This window comes from Urocampus carinirostris, chromosome 7, assembly GCF_059441175.1.
Source record: "Urocampus carinirostris isolate Australia breed hairy pipefish chromosome 7, RoL_Ucar_1.0, whole genome shotgun sequence".
Taxonomy (NCBI): domain Eukaryota; kingdom Metazoa; phylum Chordata; class Actinopteri; order Syngnathiformes; family Syngnathidae; genus Urocampus; species Urocampus carinirostris.
The window spans coordinates 3,395,779-3,414,487 of record NC_142355.1 but is presented as its reverse complement, the minus strand read 5'-3'; the positions used below and the strand labels follow the sequence as shown (position 1 = coordinate 3,414,487).

Here is an 18,709-nt window from a genome sequence, read left to right as displayed (position 1 = left end):
TATCTATCTATCTATCTATCTATCTATCTATCTATCTATCTATCTATCTATCTATCTATCTATCTATCTATCTATCTAGACATCTATCTAGACATCTATCTAGACATCTATCTAGACATCTAGACATTTATCTATCTATCTATCTATCTATCTATCTATCTATCTATCTATCTATCTATCTATCTATCTATCTATCTATCTATCTATCTATCTATCTATCTATCTATCTATCTATCTATCTATCTATCTAGACATCTATCTAGACATCTATCTAGACATCTATCTAGACATCTAGACATTTATCTATCTATCTATCTATCTATCTATCTATCTATCTATCTATCTATCTATCTATCTATCTATCTATCTATCTATCTATCTATCTATCTATCTATCTATCTATCTATCTATCTATCTATCTATCTATCTATCTATCTATCTATCTATCTAGACATCTATCTAGACATCTATCTAGACATCTATCTATCTAGACATCTATCTATCTATCTATCTATCTATCTATCTATCTATCTATCTATCTATCTATCTATCTATCTATCTATCTATCTATCTATCTATCTATCTATCTATCTATCTATCTATCTATCTATCTCTCTATCTATCTATCTATCTATCTATCTCTCTATCTATCTCTCTATCTATCTATCTCTCTATCTATCTCTCTATCTATCTATCTATCTATCTATCTATCTATCTATCTATCTATCTATCTATCTATCTATCTATCTATCTATCTATCTATCTATCTATCTATCTATCTATCTATCTATCTATCTATCTATCTATCTATCTATCTATCTATCTATCTATCTATCTATCTATCTATCTATCTATCTACCTTGGTCATATCCCTCAAGAGGGGTGACCGACAGCAAGACAAACACATACAATAACAAAGAAAATATAAGGGAAAAAAAAAAGCAAAAAAACAGACAAAAGTTTTTGGGGACCATAGCCAACCCAATTGCCCAAACACCCAAACAAGTTAGGCACCTCGGCACCAAAGTTGGTCATGCTTTCGTCCCTTCAGATGAAATGGGACACCAGAAAGCGGCCATGTCACTCGGGTCAGGGTGAAACAACACACTCTTTTGTTCAACAGCAGAGCTCGACAGCTTTCACTGGTTTACCCCTGCCGCATCATACGGGTGCCCAATCCATCCTTAAGAACGCGTCCACAATCCCACTATCCTTTCACAACACCTATCCACTCCTTTCTATCACCAACAAGAGCTCTAGCTTCCATTATATTTAGACATCTTTCCTGCATCTTTCCTGCAGTGCATATCTGATTTTTCCAATTTTGCAAATGCAGTTGCTTCTTTGCAGCCCCAATTTGCCCATACTAAAACTGATCCATTAAAAGCAGATAAACGAATAAATAATTTATTGTGTTATTAAATTATGTAGAGGTTTTTCTAGCTTTAATTTTGAAAATCGTAAGCGATCTATTCTTGACTGCAATCAGTACACAAACTTGCCTCTAGGTGTTGCTTGTGCTCCTTCATGAATCATTTTTTTCTCTGAAGGATGCTAGAATCTCCTACACTGATAAAAATGATTAAATTCCTTTATTACTTTGAGTTCTGATATGAATTACTAATCTCAAGAAAATGGATTCAATGAACAGGCCTATTGAAATAGGACACATAATTTATTAACACAGAAATCAATGATAGAAAAAAAGGGTAGGAAGGAAGCGGCGGAGTTTTCGACCCTGCTTGTGGGCCATTGTCTAGATATCTAGCTGTCCATCTATCCATCTATTTTGGGTTCTCTATCTAAAATACTAAATATTGTATCATCTCATAAATGATACCAAGTGAGCTATTTCAATAATAAGTATTTGTTTGTTTGCAAGTTACAATTCAGCTGACAGACCTTCTGTGCAAATCTGCTTCCGACAGTTTGCAAAAAGAGGGAGAATACTTGGTTAAACACAAGCCAACTGCAGTTTAGTATTTTTTTTCTCTACTAGAATTCTCTTAGCAAAGGGGGGGGGGGTGTCCAACCCCACACCCACCCATTATTAGGGATATCACCATTTAGATAAACAGAAGATAAACAGCTTTTTTTAAGAAAATACTTTTGTCTTGATTCCCTAATCTTCATGTATATGTATATATATATATATATATATATATATATATATATATATATATATATATATATATATATATATATATATATATATATATATATATATATATGATGAGCAGATAATGTTCAATAAATGTCTAGTATTCATGCCTGTCGCGCTCCAGGGCTCCATGCCCTTACTAACTGTTGTATTTTCCCTTACAAAATACAAAATAATCTTACACCATATTTTTGGTTTCAAACATGTTTATTTATGTAGTACATGTGTTTCGTTATATCATTTATATTGTTAATTAACATTTTGTTGTGAGATACTGAGTTGCTCGACATGAAAGAGGTTTATCATAAAAAAAAGATAAAAAATGGAGTAGCTTGGACATTCACCGTAGAAGGAAAAAATACATGCAAATATAATTAAGTAGAATAATACACTTTCTTATTACAATTATGAATTCATTTTCTGTATTAAATTATTGTTGGTAATACACTGATTAGAGGGATGACCACAAAAACCTGTCTTTTTTCATTTTCTCCTTTTATACTTCCTTTTTTTCTTTACTTCTTTATACAACAATAATGAATGAATGAATGAAAACTTTATTTCGAACATAAAAATAAAAACAGGACAAAAACAATGAGTCAACAACAAAAATAATGTTAACATAAGATGTTCGAAAAAGGGTAGTAAGAAGCAGATGCTTATTTTTCCTACCCCTTTATCTTCCCTATTAAACACATTTTACAAATCCTCTTCTCCTCTTGTGTCCAATACAACAAAATCTCATGGATATACTTATTACATAGGTCAGATATCAATAATTATAATAGTTACAATAATCACATATTTTATACACTAATCTTCGCAATACCCATCCCTCAACGTCATAATGCGCATAATGTCACTGCGGCACCAGTGATAATATCAATAAAAATAAACACAATACTTATAACAGTTCTGATGTGATAATAGCACAATAACAACAAGTTAGCCATAGTTTGAAGTGCAGTATTTCCAGTCTCCGTCATATCCCATTTTCTTCATCTCTGTATTTTGCCAGTAATGCTTTTTTGTATTTAAATTTGAACACATGGATATTTGGACATTGTTTGATTTCATTTTGCAAATTATTCCAAAGTCTGACTCCACACACAGACACACACATACTTCTCCTGGTGGTTCTCACCTTTGGGATTTTGAATTCACCACAGCCCCTCAAGTTATAATTTCCCTCTTTCCGAGTGAATAATCTTTGTATGTTTTCTGGCACTATGTTTTTGTTGACCTTAAATAACAGTTGTGAAGTGAAAAATTTTATTAAATCATCCAATTTCAATAAATTGGACTGCATGAATAAAATATTGGTATGGTCCCGATATCCTACCCTGTGTATGGTTCTTATTGCACGTTTTTGAAGGATAAAAAGGGGATGTAGTGAACTTTTGTAATTATTGCCCCAGATTTCTGCACCATATGTTAAATATGGCAGAACGAGAGAACAATATAATAAATACAATGCATTATAATGTAAAAGAACTTTGGTTTTATTAATTATTGAAATGCTTTTAGATACCTTTGTTTGTATGTGTCTGATGTGTGTTTTCCAACTTAATTTATTGTCTATTATGACCCCTAAAAACTTAATTTCTGATACAATGTCTATTGTGACACCATCCATTTTTACTTCTAAATCTTGATTTGCCTTACGATTACCAAAGAATATTACTTTGGTTTTATTTAAATTTAAAGATAATTTATTTATATCCATCCATATTTTTAGGTTAATTAGTTCACGATTAATACAGGTTACCAAATCCATATAGTTATCATTTGAATAGAAAATGTTAGTGTCGTCTGCAAATACTACTATTTTCAATAGTTTTGAAACAATAAAAATATCGTTAATATATAAATTAAATAGCTTTGGTCCCAGGATAGAACCCTGTGGTACTCCACAACAGATGTCCAAATATTCAGATGAAAACTCTCCCATTTTTACATATTGCTTCCTCCCCGTCAAATAACTTTGAATCCATTTCAAAGCCACGCCCCTGATGCCATATCTTTCCAGTTTTTTTAATAGTATATTATGATTAATGGTATCAAATGCTTTTTTTAAGTCAATAAATACCCCGACTGCGTATCTCTTCTTTTCTATACTGTGGGTGATTTTTTCTACTGCATCAATAATTGCCATTGTTGCTGATCTGTTTGCTCTAAAACCATATTGACTTTCATTAATCAATTTATGTTTATCTACAAATTGTTCTAGTATAATGATTCGTAATACAGTGCATCCGTAAGGTATTCACAGCGCTTCACTTTTTCCACATTTTGTTATGTTACAGCCTCATTCCAAATTGCATTAATTTAATCTCTTATCTCAAAATTCTACACAAAATACTCCATTATGACAATGTGAAAAAGTTTTTTTTTTTTTTTTTTAACTTTTTTGAATTTATTAAAAATAGAAAACTAAGAAATCACATTTACATAAGTATTCACAGCCTTTGCCATGAAGCTCAAAATTGAGCTCAGGTGCATCTTTTTTCCACTGATCATCCTTGAGATCTTTCTACAGCTTAATTGGAGTCCACCTGCAGTAAATTCAGTTGATTGGACATGATTTGGAAAGGCACACACCTGTCTATATAAGGTCCCACAGTTGAGTGTGCATGTCAGAGCACAAACACCAAGCATGAAGTCAAAAGAACTGTCTGTAGACCTGCGAGACAGGAATGTCCTAAGGCACAAATCTGGGGAAGGATACAGAAAAAATTCTGCTGCTTTGAAGGTCCCAATGAGCACAGTGGCCTCCATTATTCGTAAACGGAAGACATTTGGAACCACCAGGACTCTTCCTAGAGCTGGCCGGCCTTCTAAACTGAGCAATCGGGGAACAAGGGCTTTAGTCAGGGAGGTGACCAAGAACCCGATGGTCACTCTGTCAGAGCTCCAGCGTTCCTCTGTGGAGAGAGGAGAGCCTTCCAGAAGGACAACCATCTCTGCAGCAATCCACCAATCAGGCCTGTATGGTAGAGTGGCCAGACGAAAGCCACTCCTTAGTAAAAGGAACATGGAAGCCTGTCTGGAATTTGCCAAAAAGCACCTGAATGACTCTCAGACCATGAGAAACAAAATTCTCTGGTCAGATGAGACAAAGATTGAACTCTTTGGTGTGAATGCCAGGCGCCATGTTTGGAGGAAACCAGGCACCGCTCATCACCAGGCCAATACCGTCCCTACAGTGAAGCATGGTGGTGGCAGCATCATGCTGTGGGGATGTTTTTTAGCAGCAGGAACTGGCAGACTAGTCAGGATGGAAGGAAAAATGAATGCAGCAATATATAGAGATATCCTGGATGAAAACCTGCTCCAGAGCGCTCGTGACCTCAGGCTGGGGCGAAGGCTCATTTTTCAGCAGGAAAACGACCCAAAGCACACAGCCAAGATCTCAAAAGATGGGCTTCAGAACCACTCCGTGAATGTCCTGGAGTGGCCCAGCCGGAGTCCAGACTTGAATCCGATCGAACATCTCTGGAGAGATCTGAAAATGGCTGTGCACAAACGTCTCCCATCCAACCTGATTGAGCTTGAGACTTATTGCAAAGAAGAATGGGCAAAACTGCCTAAAGATAGGTGTGCTAAACTTGTGGGATCATATTCAAAAAGACTTGAGGCTTTATTTGCTGCCAAAGGAGGATCAACAAAGTATTTAGCAAAGGCTGTGAATACTTATGTAAATGTGATTTCTTAGTTTTCCATTTTTAATAAATTCAAAAAAAGTAAAAAAAAAACGTTTTCACATTGTCATAATGGAGTATTTTGTGTAGAATTTTGAGATAAGAGATTAAATTAATACAATTTGGAATGAGGCTGTAACATAACAAAATGTGGAAAAAGCGAAGCGCTGTGAATACTTTCTGGATGCACTGTATAATGCATCAAAGCAAGTGAGCCGTTTGAGAGCCGGCTCTCTTGAATGAGTTGAGCCGAAAAAGCCGGTTCTCTAAAAAGAGACGGACTTTTTTTCACTACATCAAACTGCTCGCTTCGTTTGCAACGAAAAAAAACGATACCGAGATAGAGGCTACCGCGGCGAACTGGTTAGACTTGATTGATTTGCCGTTTCTTGATAGTCGGTGGTACCCATCATTGACAAATTCGGGTTTTTCCGTACATATTCTCTCGTACGTCGTACACGTCATAAAATGCATAAAAACCGTCCTTTGTACGGCAAAACCGTACAGGTTGACAGGTATGCTTACGTTTGAACACACCACAGTAAGGATCAAAAAGAGAGAAACTCGGACTGAAACCAAACTTAGCGATAGACATTTTAGGCCCTACCCGAATTTTGACTCAGGCCAGGTTCGGGCTCTGAGCTTAAGATCTTACCTATACAACTAACACACAAAGCCCTCCTAAACCAGCCCCTGTGATAGCATTCTCTGTGCACTGTCTGCTCAGAAAACAATGAATTGATATACCGTAAATTCCGGACTATAGAGCGCACCTGATTATAAGCCGCACCCACCACATTTTAAGAGGATAACCGCTTTTGTTCCTACACAAGCCACACCTGTATATAAGCCGCATGCGCCCACGTTAAAACATGTAACACAATCACAAAATTAACCCAAACCATACTTTGAGTCCCGCGATTTTAACTGAACATAATGTACATAGTTCAACAACCACAGCCGGCAAAATGAACGGAAAATGATACCGGTATTTAAGATTTAGTGCAGACCTGCAGAGTCTGGGTCCCGTTAAAAGTAATCCAAGGAAAAAAAGTGTATATTTCCAAAGGTAAGGGTGGGAAAAATATATATCCTCTATTGTCTGCCATGTCCACTAAAACTCACCCTTACCGGTCCCCACTTCCCGTCACCCCCCACCCCAAGGTAACGCCCTTCCTTCTGTCCCTCCTCCATCTTCTCCAGAAAAATGCAGTTTTAGCCTGAGCTCAAGGAAAATCACTGCTCCAGACACTGCTGGATGTTTAACTTTAAAATGCATTTCCCTGATTTATGAAAAAGGCCAGCACATATTTTATTGTAAGGGAAGGTGTCGAATAAGCATGATGTATTATCAAATGCGCAGAAAATAAAAAAAGATAAAAATTGGTTCAAAGTGACCCGGGATATATACCGCCCTCAGGGGTGCCGGGATAAAACAATAAATGAATCATCTGCAGCAGACAGTCATGAAAGAAAGAGCATTCAATTCTCAGTGACTGCATTTTCTCCCTCCAAAATGATATCAAAATTCGATAGCCAAAGCATAACACATTTTGCCCGCTATTGACTCGAACCGTTTTAATCTGCTCGCGCTTATATTCGCTCGATAAATTGATTAATATGTCTCGTTCTCACAATAAAATAAACCAAGTCATTTTTTACACAAGTGGCTGGGCAATAGAATAAGAGACAAGCGATTCCAACACACTAACCGGCAAGAAAAGCAACGCAAAGCAAATTAAGTCTTAGAGCCTAAATGACAATGGTCTGAAAAGTCCATCATAAACAGGTTTTTTTTCAGTCTTCCTCTCCTCCAGCCCCTTTAGAGAGAGAGAGAGAGAGAGAGAGAGAGGGAGAGAGAGAGACAGAGACAGAGACAGAGATAGATAGATAGATAGATAGATAGATAGATAGATAGATAGATAGATAGATAGATAGATAGATAGATAGATAGATAGATAGATAGATAGATAGATAGATAGATAGATAGATAGAGAGAAAGGGAGAAATAGATGGATAGATAGAGAGAGAGAGAGAGAGAGAGGGAGAGAGAGAGAGAGAGACCATACCGCTGAAGTTTTCTTCTGCGCACAGTTGACAACAGTTCTTTATAGGGTCCAACGTACACCATTTTGTTTGTCACATGGGCTAAGTAGATAGATAGATAGATAGATAGAGAGAGAGAGAGAGAGAGAGAGAGAGAGAGAGAGAGAGAGAGAGAGAGAGAGAGAGAGAGAGAGACAGAGACAGAGACAAAGACAGAGACAGAGAGAGATAGATAGATGTCTAGATAGATAGATGTCTGGATAGATAGATAGATAGATAGATGTCTAGATAGATAGATAGATAGATAAATAGAGAGAGAGAGAAAGAGAGAGAGGGAGAAATATATAGAGAGAGAGAAGAGAGAGAGAGAGAGAGAGAGAGAGAGAGAGAGAGAGAGAGAGACACGGAGACAGAGACAGAGACAGAGACAGAGACAGAGACAGAGACAGATAGATAGATAGATAGATAGATAGATAGATAGATAGATAGATAGATAGATAGATAGATAGATAGATAGATAGATAGATGGATGTCTAGATAGATAGATGTCTAGATAGATAGATAAATAGATAGATGGATGTCTAGAGAGATAGATAGATAGATAGATGTCTAGATAGATAGATAGATAGATAAATAGAGAGAGAGGGAAAGAGAGGGAAAGAGAGAGAGGGAGAAATAGATGGATAGAGAGAGAGAGAGGGAGAGAGAGGCCATACCGCTGAAGTTTTTTTCTGCGCACAGTTGACAACAGTTCTTTATAGGGTCCAACGTACACCATTTTGTTTGTCACATGGGCTAAGTAGATAGATAGATAGATAGATAGAGAGAGAGAGAGAGAGAGAGAGAGAGAGAGAGAGAGAGACACGGAGACAGAGACAGAGACAGAGAGAGATAGATAGATGTCTAGATAGATAGATAGATAGATAGATAGATAAATAGAGAGAGAGAGAGAAAGAGAGAGGGAGAAATAGATAGATAGATAGATAGAGAGCGAGACGGAGACGGAGACAGAGACAGAGACAGAGACAGAGACAGAGACAGAGACAGAGAGATAGATAGATAGATAGATAGATAGATAGATAGATAGATAGATAGATAGATAGATAGATAGATAGATAGATAGATAGATAGATAGATAGATAGATAGATAGATAGATAGATAGATAGATAGATAGATAGATAGATAGATAGATAGATAGATAGATGTCTAGATAGATAGATGTCTAGATAGATAGATAAATAGATAGATGGATGTCTAGATAGATAGATAGATAGATGTCTAGATAGATAGATAGATAGATGTCTAGATAGATAGAAAGATAGATAATTAGAAAGAGAGTGAAAGAGAGAGAGGGAGAAATAGATAGAGAAAGAGAGAGAGAGAGAGAGAGATCATCCTCCCTTAATACCAAATCGAAACAAAGATACGAAAAAGACGTTGGTATTGCTTTTTAACTTTTAGCTTTTAGTTTCCTACAGACACAAAATGCCTAATTTAAATTAGCAATGGCCTATAACAAAATATTGTTGTTAGGAATCCTTCGAATTTAGTCCACTTGCAGCTTCATTTCACACCAAACAATTCAAAAATCAGTCCTGTGATAAGTACTGTCCTAAATTTTCTGCTGGTCCAATGGTGGCTTGCAGGGCTTTTGCCTTGTACTTATGAGCTTCCATAAACCTCTGCAAATACTTTGAAGTGTAGAGCCAGTGATGTTTCAAGACATCCTCAAGCTCAAAAGCCTTTGACTGACGTGCATTCATCTTACGGAATCTCCGGAAGAGTTTGTTTGCTGACTCGTTCCCCTCACTAGCCCAAGCTCCGATTGATCCATCACGTTCTATTATTTCGGGAACATGTGCCAAGGTCTTGTGCAGGTAATTGGTTATTTTGCCACTGTATCTGTATTTGAAGGTGGTGGAAATGAGATCAGCGAAACTCTGGGAGTTGAAGGTGTAGCAGCAGAGCTGTTCGGGACATTCCGTGGCTGGGCATGTGGATCGCCACACCGGCTTCATCTGGAGGTAGATCTTCATCAGCTCCCTGAGAGCTTCTCTCCTCTCCTCTGAGGGCACCAGCTCACATACCACTTGAACAGCCTCCATGGTCATTAGCTTACGAGCGTAGTTGCCATTCATCCTCATCATAGGTTTGAGCTTCAGCTTCTGCCTCAGTTCCTTATCCAGGGCTGCCCGCCAGCTGCGCCGTTCCTCCCGACTGGGGTTTTTCTTCCGATACACCTCCCCTATTTCATCCTGGAAAATTTTGTAGAACTCAGCGGCATTTCCGATGTCGCAGTGTAACGCGTCGAGTGTGGATTGCGTCTCAAGGAATGGTTTGGCAGAAACCCCTTTGACCCGGTCCCGCAGTTCCTCCGCAGACTCCGAAAACGGATTGGTCCGCCAGATCTCATAACGGGTAAGGTTTTCCTCATGACTGCGTGTGATCGAATGGAGCACTATATTTTTAGATGCCTCGTATCGACTAGAGTCACACAGCGTGCAGACGTAAGTAGATCCGGAGGCTTCCAGACCCTCTAAACCACGTACCATTTTTTCGTCGTATCCCGACCCTCGGAAATGGAAACGGAAAGATCGAGGCAGGCCAGCGATGGACAGGACGAGCCAGCTCTCCTTCATTGCATTACGTTCCACAACCAGGGGCCTAAGGACACCCGTGAGGGTCTCATGATCGTCCTCGTCCACGAACATCAAACAGAGGGGCTTGCAGGATAATTCGGAATTTGGCTTTGGTTCTGCGAATATGACAACCTCCTTATTGCTATTATCACCGATTAATACAGATATAGACATAACAGTAAAAGAAAAGCGAACAGCTTTCTCAGGAACAGCAGGTCCTACGCCGTGCTTTTCACTCACATCGCCCATGCCATCGCAAGATTCTTTTATAAGAACACTAAAGCCTTGGTCAAATGAGCCATCTTCTAAACCATTCTTTCTCAGACCCTCCAAAATATCTTCCTCCAGATCCTTTATCGCTGACACCAGAGCTACATCATACCGGAATCGTCGGGTGATGGTGTCAGGGGGCGAGTCATCTAAAGAGGAGGTCCATCCCGCCAGTCCATTAATTATCCCGACGTCGCAAGAGTCAGATACGTTCTTGAGGGAGGGTTGCCATTTAAATTGGTGAAAACCCGGAAGGAGCTTTTTCTCTGCAGCTCGTATGGTGTGCAGGGGCTGGAAAACCTGGCGGCCACTCGTGGCTTTGACCGTCCGGTACATTTTGTGATATTGGCTGCAGCTCAAGAAAGTGTTGACCCTGATGGCCAAACACACGGCGGGATGCAACGCAAAGCCTCCGCCTGCAGATAGGGACAAATTAAGGCAAACAAATAAAAAATCAAAATAAAAGAAACAACAAAGGATAAGAGTCACAAATACAAAGAGAATTATTCAGTTAACTGTGAAGCTCAAACTTGAAAAAGAGCTGCGGGAACAAACTTTCTCATATAAGTCCTGACCACCCAACCTCATGGATAAACAATGTCATATTTCCTCATTTCTAAAGTCGTAATGGGCTAAAGGCTGGAGAACAAAGCCACTGGGCGGCAGTGGCTCGGGAGGTAGAGCGCTCGTCTTGGGATCAAGAGATCGCAGGTTCGATTCCCGGCTCCTCCGTGTTACATGTCGAAGTGTCCTTGGGTAAGACACTGAACCCCTAATACCCCCAATAAGAAGGTTAGCGCCTTACATGGCTGCACGGCCGCTATTGGGAAATGTGAAGCACACTGTAAAACTTGAAAAGCGCTATACAAATGCAGATAACTTCATTTCTCATCTCATCTCATTAGCTGTACCGCTTATCCTCATTAGGGTCGCGGGGGGGCTGGAGCCCATCCTAGCCATCTCCGGGCAGTAGGCAGGGGACACCCTGAACTGGTTGCCAGCCAATCGCAGGGCACACGGGTACAGACAACTCACTCGCCCATTCACACCTAGGGACAATTTGGACCGGCCAATTCACCTGAAATGCATGGAATGTGGGAGGAAACCGGAGTGACCGGGGGAAACCCACGCAAGCATGGGGAGAACATACAAACTCCGCACAGGAAGTCTGGAGCTGGATTTGAACCCACGCAGGAGGTTCCCATGACATGAACTGTGCCGCACATGCACTAACCACTGCGCCACCATGCTGCCCTCGTTTCATTTCATGAAAAAAATGACAAGGGGTGACTCTAGATGACTACAGACACATGCTGGTTTTAATTCCCATTAAAGCAGGGGTGTCAAACTCAATTGAACTCGGGGGCCACATGATAGAACAAAGATTCTCTCGGGGGCTGGACTAGTAAATTAGAGAGAAAGGAAAAAAAGACAAAGAAATAAGAGAGAGAGAGGGAGAGAAAAAGACAGAGGGAGGCACAACAAAAGAGAAAAAGGGAGAAAAAAGAGAGAAAAGAGAGAAAGAGAATGAGAGTGAACGTGAGATGAAAAGAGGAGTAGTAAGAGAGGGGGAAAGTAAGAGAGGTAGAAAGAAAGAAATCCAAAGACAAATAGAAAGAGAGCAGGAGAGAAAAAAAGAGAAGGAGGGAAAGAGAGAAGGAAAAAGCAAGAGAGAGGGAGAGAGAGAAAAGGAAAAAAGGAAGAGAGAGCAAAGAAAGAGAAAAGGAGAGACATAGCGTGAAAGAGTGAGACAGAGAGTGAGAGAAAAAGGTAGTAAAAGAGAGAAAGAGAGAGAGAGAGAGAGAGACAGAGAGAGAGAGAGAGAGAGAGAGAGAGAAAAAGAGACAAAGACAAACAGAGAGAGAGAGAGAGAGAGAGAGACAAAGACAGACCGAGAGGGACAGAGACAGACCGAGAGAGACAGAGACAGACCAAGACAGAGAGACAGAGACAGACCGAGTGAGAGACCGAGACAGAGAGACCAGGACAGAGAGACCGAGAAACAGAGACAGATCGAGAGAGAGAGACAGAGACAGACCGAGAGAGACAGAGACAGACCAAGACAGAGAGACAGAGACAGACCGAGAGAGAGACCGAGACAGAGAGACCAAGACAGAGAGACCGAGAGACTGAGGCAGAGAGACAGACGGAGAGAGAGAGACAGAGAGAGAAAGAGAGAGATACAGACTGAGAGAGAGACAGACCGAGAGAGAGACCGAGACAGAGAGACTGAGACAGAGAGACTGAGAGACCGAGACAGAACGAGACAGAGAGAGAGGAAGGGAGAGAGAGAGAGAGAGAGAGAGAGAGAGAGAGAGAAAAAAAAATACAAGCACAGCGTCTTTATGACAGACACGTGGCTTTGGCACCATCAAGTGGACATATTTCAACCTGCAGCTCCTTTTTCTCTTGCGCTTCCCTCAGCGTCGTCTCGCGGCCGGATTCAATCCCTAAGCGGGCCTGATCCGGCCCGCGGGCCGCCTCTTTGACACCCCCTGCATCAAAGGGTGTCAGTGACATTTGCGTTTAAAGAGTTGTTGTCTTTTTTCTCATCCTTTGTTGTTATCTTAAATTAAAGGGGTGGGAAAGGGAAAAGGGAGAAGTCTGAGAAGATGCCAAGAAAGACTGTGAAAGCTCGAGGAAGGTCAACGAAGATGAGCAAGCAGGGAAAGCTTTTCAGTTGAAAACACAGAAAATTGTCTCTTAGAAACAGTTTTTTTTCAACTCATTGTGAATTAAACAGATGAGTACAGACTACAGTATATCACAAATGGATGAGCTCTAATTACCGTATTTTCCGCACTATAAGGCGCACCGGGTTATAGGGCGCACCCCCAAAAAATAGTTTTTGGTCCTATATTTTCCATACATAAGGCGCACCGGATTATAAGGCGCTACAATGGGAACGTGGACAAAACAGTCAGAGAGTTCAGTCCAACTTATTACCCCCTTAACATTCCCAAAGCTTGCAAAGAAGCAAATACGTGTCTCAGACATGTACGGAAACAGTGTCTGTACGATGTCACCAATCACTCAAATGCATCGTTCCAAATATCATTCGGAAGGTTAAAGTCTTGGGATTCAAGAAATGCCAACCATTTCTTAGTTTCCATTTTATTTTTTGCTGGCAACTGTGTGGACAGCAAAGTAAGAATTTTATTGTGCAGGGAAACGGGGTTCTTTACTGTGCGCATGACAATAAACACTTTGAAATGAATTTAGTCTAAAAATAGACTCATCACAGAAACATCAAGATCGTTCTAAAACAAGATACCGGGAAAATATAAAGCCGCATAGCTCACCTAAGTTCTCTTGCAGCCATCACGTTCAATCATGATACGTAATCATGGTCTTCTTAAAACCGTGAGTGTAGTCAATCCAGGAGAGTAAAATATTTACAAATACAGAATAGTAAAAAATGGTTTCTCTATGCCGTAGTGCAACCCAATGTGTGATTCACATTCATCTTTTTCGGCCAATCGCAGGCTTTGTTTTGCCCCTTTAGCCTATGCGAGCCTATAATGATAAAAAGGATCCGCCCCCTTTACCTCCGAATAACTTTTGCCAATAGTGACTGCTTCAAATGATGATTGACACATTGGTTAGGAAATGAAACGCCGGTATATAAATCCCAGCATGCACCGCGGACGACTTCGCCTTCGGGGGAAAATCGAGTGGGTGGCTGCTTGCCTTAGTTGCAAGACTTTGCGACTTAATATTGATCCATATATAAGGCGCACTGTATTATAAGCCGCATGGTCAGCTTTTGAAAAAAATAAAGGCTATTAGGTGCGCCTTTGACATCAAAGCGGCGCTGCCACGAGCGGCTGCCTTTTCCAGCAGCTGCCCTATTGTTTTATTGTCTGCTCCTATCTTCGGTGTTTTTTCTTCCCGTTTTGACAACTACACTATGGATTACTTCTATCCTATGGACATGGGTTTTAGCGCACAAAAATGCGTCTATTCAAGGAATCAACTCCTTGCCCTGAAGAATTCTCGTGCCGGCGTGATAAGAGGGCCTATCGTGGAAGAAGAGCCGGAGCTAGCTAAGCGGCTAGCGGCGTTATAAGTCTTCGGTACCATCCGTAATCGTGGTAAATGCGAACTCACGACCAAATAAGATCATCGAGTGCTGGTGGAAAACATCGAAGCGCACAGGGAGCGCAGTTGCTGTGTTTTGCGGAAATGTGGCTCACGTTTTAGCATTCTGGACGCTAACGTGTAGCCACCCGGAGCTTCCCGGAGCTATCCGGCTTCAACGCCGCTAAACAGAGACACGAAAGCCGAGGGGAATCTATCTATCTATCTATCTATCTATCTATCTATCTATCTTATCGTGCGGAAAATACGGTAATTTGTTGATGTCTGTCTTAAGATGCTGAGTGGCTGCACACGGTTTGAGCAGAAGGGTGATTTAAAGGCCCATACCTTGCATGGTGACCTCAAGTTCATCTGCCAACCGGTGTTCATTGGCAGATCTCAGTGCCAGGAGATACAGCGTCAGACACACGGACTTCAAGTCGCCACCTTCCTCTTTATCAGCAAACACTCTCACCTGTTTCTTCAGATCCCTCAGTCGATGTTTCTGGGCACGCCGAGTGAGAGACAGCAAATGCTGCCGAGGCCTCCCCCCTTTATTGGTCATTAGGTAGTTGTCAAGCTGTGATGATTGCTGGTTTGCATCTCGCTCTTCCATGTCATGGCCCTCACAGTGGACTTTAAATGAATCCAGTCTTACACGCTGTCCACAGCCTTCTCTCGGACAGAGCAAAAGCAGAGAATGCAGGACTAACAAGAAGGGTTTGGTGGGGTTAACCAGGTCGTCGCAGGAAGACTGTAAATTGCAGGAAGGACATTGAGGCCCTAGGAAGGTTTTGTATGTTAGAATACAGTTGCGGCAGAAAAGGTGCCCACAGGGGGCTTGAACTGGGTCGGAGAGCAGATGGTCGCACACCATGCAAGTGAAAGAACAGAGGTAGTCAACAGGTAAATTCTCGGACAGAAGCTTGGTACTCAGGTGTAGCTTCTGACAGTGTGTGAGAGTCCTGGCCCAGTACTCTCTTTGGACGCTGGGACCACCAAGTGGTCTAAGCGCTTGACTCTCAACACTAACTGTGATATGGTTCTCCTCCAAGAGAGTTTTTTTTGCCAGGCTTTGCAGTCTGAGAGTGTCTCTCCTCCTCTTGTTGCCTGTTTTGTAGAAAAATTGCTTCTTGGGTGAGCATAAATTGCAGTCGGCGCAATGCGGTTTCCACTCTGGGACTTTTGTCTTGGAAAAATTGCAGACCCCTCCCCCCCGTAGAACTGTCATCCAGCAACGACAGCAGAAGAAAATAGGGTGGATAGATTTGGAATCTTCGGTCACATCCACTTTAAAAACCTTGTTGATAACCTCTGGCCAATTTTTTGAGGCGCAGCCCATTTTGGGTAAAGAACTCCTGCTGTCCTCATCCAGAACTGCGTGGACATCATGGATTGGGCCACTGGTTTTCCTTAATGGGATTCCGCAAAGACGACACAGACGGCTTTAAGAGAAAAACATGTATGGTACCTTTAATGCCAAAGTGGGATGAACATATGTAACGGGTGTAATAATAACTTTTGTTTAATTGAAATTCCTGCTGAAATATGTTGTATAGTTTTTGGTAAGTGTCCTGCAATGATGAGTCCAACAGTGCCACCTGCTGGTATGGGGTAGGGTTTGGTTTTGGGTTCTGACATGTGACCGGGAGGCTGCTAATGGTAAGACACATCTTTTGGTGCTCCACAAAAGAAGTTAATTTTAAACATTATAACCCCAGCTGACAAATTTCTCAACATGCACAGTAATGTGATTGATATTGTCAAGCTGTTTAAATTTATTTTCGTTTTGTTTCTGTTTTACTAAAATGTTAATTCCTCTTGTAGAGATCAAAGAGATCTAAGCCAGCAGAGAAGCTAATGTTGTGACTCATTTCATCTGCAGGTAAACTGTATCCGTTTTTATACTCATTATTGTTCTTATTTCAATTTTCTCATATATATTAAAAAGGATGATGTTGGTTAAAATTCAGACTATAGAAAAAAATGTTGAATTCATTGTAAACGTTAAAAATCCACTCTACGATCTCTTATCTTAAAAGTATCTTGTTAAAATGGATGTAAAAATGTATTGTAATATTCTAAAATGTATTTTATGTCAATTGAAAAGAAAGCTCTTTAATATGCTTTGGACAGTCACAGAGCGAGCTGCAGACGAGATCAAAGAAATCAAAGCCAGCAGAGAAGCTAATGTTGTGACTCATTTCATCTGCAGGTAAATTGTATCCGTTTTTATACTCATTATTGTTGTTATTTCTATTTTCTCATATATATTAAAAAAGATGATGTTGGTTAAAATTCAGACTAAAGAAAAAAATGTTGAATTCATTGTAAACGTTAAAAATCCACTCTACGATCTCTTGTTAAAAGTATCTTGTTAAAATGGATGTAAACATGTATTGTGATATTCTAAAATGTATTTTATGTCAATTGAAAAGAAAGCTCTTTGAGGCAGTCTTCAGAGAGAGCTGCTAATGAGATCAAAGTGATCAAAGCCAGCAGAAAAGCTAATGTTGTGACTCATTTCATCTGCAGAAACTGTAATAAAAAAAAACCTTATCATCCAGTCCAGCGTGAATGTGGATCTTTGGTGAGACAGGTACACCGCGGTTACACTTATCATCGTATGAATAAAATGTAGAGCGTAAAGAATCACCTGAGATGGTTTATGTGGTTCTCATTTTCTGCCATCTTCATATCAGGGCTGGGCTCTGTTTCAATAACCCCCCTGCTTTTTGCAGCTAGGTACAATTTTTTGCTTCCTGTGCAAATGCTGTGTTCCGGTTGAAAATTTGGAGATGCACACCTGTTGTGTGTCGAAATCCCCGATATTTCTTCCTTCTCGGGCTCTATCTCACTGGTCAGTGGGGCCTTTTCCAAGGAATTTACCCTAAATAGTTTAAAGTTCCACTGAGAGTACTTAGGGTAGGGATGGTGGAGCTCAGCCGGCATAGATGATCTGGGGCCATCTGTTTCCAGACTCTCGTCTGCCATTGGACTACAGCCTAGGGGGAGAAAAATGGAATAAGGAGAAAAGTGAAGTGAGATGTTCACAAACAGGGTTGGGTAGGGTTACTGTAACTTGATTACTTGATTACTAAAATATTAGTTTTTTTTTTCATTTTATGCCTTTCTTAGTTTTTCTTTACCTTTTCTTGCTTCATTTTCTTTTTTTCTCTTCTTTTTATTTTTATTTTTACTCCTTTTGTTACTTTCTTATTTATTTTTATTTTTAATTTTTTTCATCTTTTTGTCACTGGACTGGACCAGATCGGAGGCAGGAGGCAGGAAGGATGAACTCATTCGCGTTAACGATCAGTACTTTTATTTAGCAAAATAAAAGTTGTCCAATACTCAGAGACGAAACAAAACAAAAACAGGCTTACAGGCAAACAGGAACTAAGACTAGGGATACTCACAAAACAGGCTTTTACTCAAAACGTGCAAACACAGGTTTCCTCCGAATCAAACAAAACAGGACAGAGCAAAACCGAACAGAAAATGCAGAACAGAAAATGCAATGAACCAGCCACCCGCAATACCCACAACCCGCCCTTAAAAAGCACACACGCAGATTAGATGATCTGCTCCAGCCGGTGCCCAGGGGGCGGGGCCAGCGGTTGCCACGGCGACCATGCTGGCCATGACACTTTTGTTTCATTTTTCTAGTTTTATTTTTGTTTTTTTCTTGGTATGTACTTCTGTTTCTTGCTTTTCCCTTCCTTACAGTTATTTTCCTTGTTTGGATTTATTTTCATTTTGTTTCTGTCGCATTTGATGTTAGTTTTGCCCGAGATCAAAGAGATCAAAG

The 18,709-nt window shown here is 40.3% G+C and overlaps 1 protein-coding gene across 1 annotated transcript; it reads right to left on the bottom strand.

The window, feature by feature from the left end:
* Positions 1-6,854: 6,854 nt before the first annotated feature.
* Positions 6,855-17,892, bottom strand: rag1 (recombination activating 1). The gene is made up of 4 exons (XM_088339160.1): positions 17,555-17,892; positions 15,247-16,343; positions 9,524-11,234; positions 6,855-6,885 (listed from the first exon to the last, which is right to left on the bottom strand). The coding sequence occupies exons 1-4, from the start codon at positions 17,890-17,892 to the stop codon at positions 6,855-6,857; spliced, it is 3,177 nt and encodes a 1,058-aa protein (XP_088195286.1).
* Positions 17,893-18,709: the final 817 nt, after the last annotated feature.